Source organism: Tachysurus fulvidraco, chromosome 11 (assembly GCF_022655615.1).
Source record: "Tachysurus fulvidraco isolate hzauxx_2018 chromosome 11, HZAU_PFXX_2.0, whole genome shotgun sequence".
Lineage (NCBI taxonomy): Eukaryota > Metazoa > Chordata > Actinopteri > Siluriformes > Bagridae > Tachysurus > Tachysurus fulvidraco.
Genome location: NC_062528.1, coordinates 1,540,833 through 1,543,332, shown reverse-complemented (window position 1 = coordinate 1,543,332; position 2,500 = coordinate 1,540,833). Strand labels below are relative to the sequence as shown.

General features: G+C 45.6%; 1 protein-coding gene across 3 annotated transcripts in view; it reads left to right on the top strand.

Annotated features, from left to right (window-relative positions):
• cwf19l2 (CWF19 like cell cycle control factor 2) overlaps positions 1-2,500 on the top strand; it is a 14,347-nt gene that overhangs the window by 377 nt on the left and 11,470 nt on the right. For 2 of the 3 annotated variants that reach the window (XM_047820803.1, XM_047820801.1), the window contains exons 2-5: positions 558-668; positions 842-973; positions 1,117-1,224; positions 2,334-2,456. In XM_047820803.1, coding sequence (XP_047676759.1) covers positions 558-668; positions 842-973; positions 1,117-1,224; positions 2,334-2,456 — 474 coding nt within the window. The remainder of the gene's footprint in view (positions 1-557; positions 669-841; positions 974-1,116; positions 1,225-2,333; positions 2,457-2,500) is intronic. The other variant, XM_047820802.1, reaches the window with a different exon arrangement.

Below are 2,500 nucleotides of genomic sequence, written 5' to 3'. Positions count from 1 at the left end.
TAAAATGATGCCTTCTCTAATATACTCGACCCATATCATGCTCTTCATGATCAGATAAAGATGAGATAAGATGAGAGATAAGATGAGATAAATCTTTATTCGTCCCAAAATGGGGAAATTTCTCTCTTACAGCAGCAAAGAGAAAGAAATGCAAACATATTAAAGACATAATATAATATACAGTATAAACACAACACAATGTATAAATACAGAGAAGAACAGAGACCACGAGTAAGTAGTTACACTAACAGACATTGCACGTTTTTTTACATTTCTGTTATTGCAACGTGTTTAAAATACTTTGTTATTGTTTATTATTGCAGTTAAACAGTAATAACGGTGTATATTATGGTGACTGGTTCACTGGGAGCAGCTTTGGTTGTAAAGTCTAATAGCTGCAGGGAGAAAAGAGCGTCTGTGTCGCTGCTTCAGACACTTAGGATGTAACAGTCTGTCACTGAAGGAGCTGCTCAGAGCTGACACCGTTTCATACATACGTTTTCAAACGCTTCATTCTCTCTCTCTCTCTCTCTCTCTCTCTCTCCCCCCCCCTCTAGGCCAAGCGTCAGTATGAGGAAGACGAGCGGCAAAAGGAACAGAGGAAGGCTCGGGGTGAGGACACCTGGATGCTCCCAGACGTTGAGCAGCGACTGAAGCAGATCAGTGAGGTGTGTGTGTGTATTGTTAAATAGTACAGCTTAAAGCTATAAGACTTTACTGTGAGCAATAATCTTATTAAACCAACATTTTTTCCATCCCTATAAACCCCGCCTCCTAGCACCTGAAGGCAGATCCGATGTCTGATATTGGTTACGTTTATTTTTTGTTCGTTTGTTTTTAGGATAATTCCATAAAGGGCAAGAAGAAGAAGAAAGAGAAATCCAAGAAGAAGAAAAAGGAGAAGAAGAAGAAAGTGAAGAAAGAGAAGTCCAAAACCCATGACGAGGACGAGCGCTCGGCCGAAAGCTCCGAGGTCTCCTGACTCGTTAACATGTTTATCTGTTGTGTCTCGTTACCATTTCAGCATTTTTATTTTTTGCTTTCATGTTATGCCAAGTTTTTATTGTGTCCTTGTTGTGAACATGGAAATGATGTCTTCATGGCGATTGCTTATAGGACTGTGATGATTGGGTGGAGGCTCCGCCCCTATCAGGAACTGTGGGTAAAGCATGGAAGGTCTCGGACCAGACACAGACCCCAAGTATCTCCACCAGTACTGACCAAGTATGTCTTCTGTGTGCAAGAGTTTGAGAGAGACTGTGAGTGTTCATTTGTGTGTGTGTGTGTGTGTGTGTGTGTGTGTGTGTGTGTGTGTGTGTGTGCGCGCCTGTGAGAGAGACTGACTGTGTGTGTGTGTGTGTGTGTGTGTGTGTGTGTGTGTGTGTGTGTGTGTGTGTGCGCCTGTGAGAGAGACTGACTGTGTGTGTGTGTGTGTGTGTGTGTGTGTGCCTGTGAGAGAGACTGACTGTGTGTGTGTGTGTGTGTGTGTGTGTGTGTGTGTGTGTGTGTGTGTGTGTGTGTGTGCACGAGAGAGACTGTGTGTGTGTGCACGAGAGAGACTGTGTGTGTGTGCACGAGAGAGACTGTGTGTGTGAGTGCGAGAGAGACTGTGTGTGTGTGTGCGAGTGCGAGAGAGATTGCGAGTGCGAGAGAGACTGTGTGTGTGTGTGTGTGTGCGAGAGACTGTGTGTTTGTGTGTGTGCGAGAGAGACTGTGTGTGAGTGTGTTAGAGACTCTGTGTGTGTGTGTGTGTTTGAGAGAGACTGTGCGTTTGTGTGTGTGAGTGTGTGTGAGACTCTCTCTGTGTGTGTGTGTGTGTGTGTGCATGCGTGTGTGTGTGTGCAAGAGAGACTGTGTGTGTTTCCAGAGAGCAGGTGATTTTTTCCCTTTATATTGTGCAGGAAATCCAGACACTCACAAATATCCCATAATGCACCTCAGGAGTTTGGCTCCAAACACAACACCTACTGAAACATCTGAAAGGCAGCTCATTGTGTGTGGTTTAGGGCACAAACTGATGAGGTAAAGGGTGTTAATGTGTTTATTTGGGACACACCCACAGTGAATTCATGGCGACGAGACCGTCAGTGTGTGTGTGTGTGTGTGTGTGTGTGTGTGTGTGAACATCTGTGATTCTGCTCAACGATCATCTGGTGATCAGAGTGTCGTTTAGGACGACTGCCTTCAGCTACAGATTAGACGTGTGTGTGTTTGAGGGAGATGAACATCGAGTGTAGGTTCCTGAGTACATCTTTAAATGTACTGTCGGTGACGTGTGTGTCCGCACGCTCGGGTCGTTCACTCGCACAACTGTTTAACATTTTGTCCTTCAGCAGAGAGATGAGTGGATGACCTTCGACTTCCTGGCACTGAAGACGACGTCGGTTGCCGAGCGACGAGCAGAGAAGGAGGCGGCTAAAGGGGCCGAACGTGAAAAAGCCAAGAGCCTCGAACAGGTGAGAAGAATTGTGGGAAAAATTGTGGGAATGCACGCGTGTGC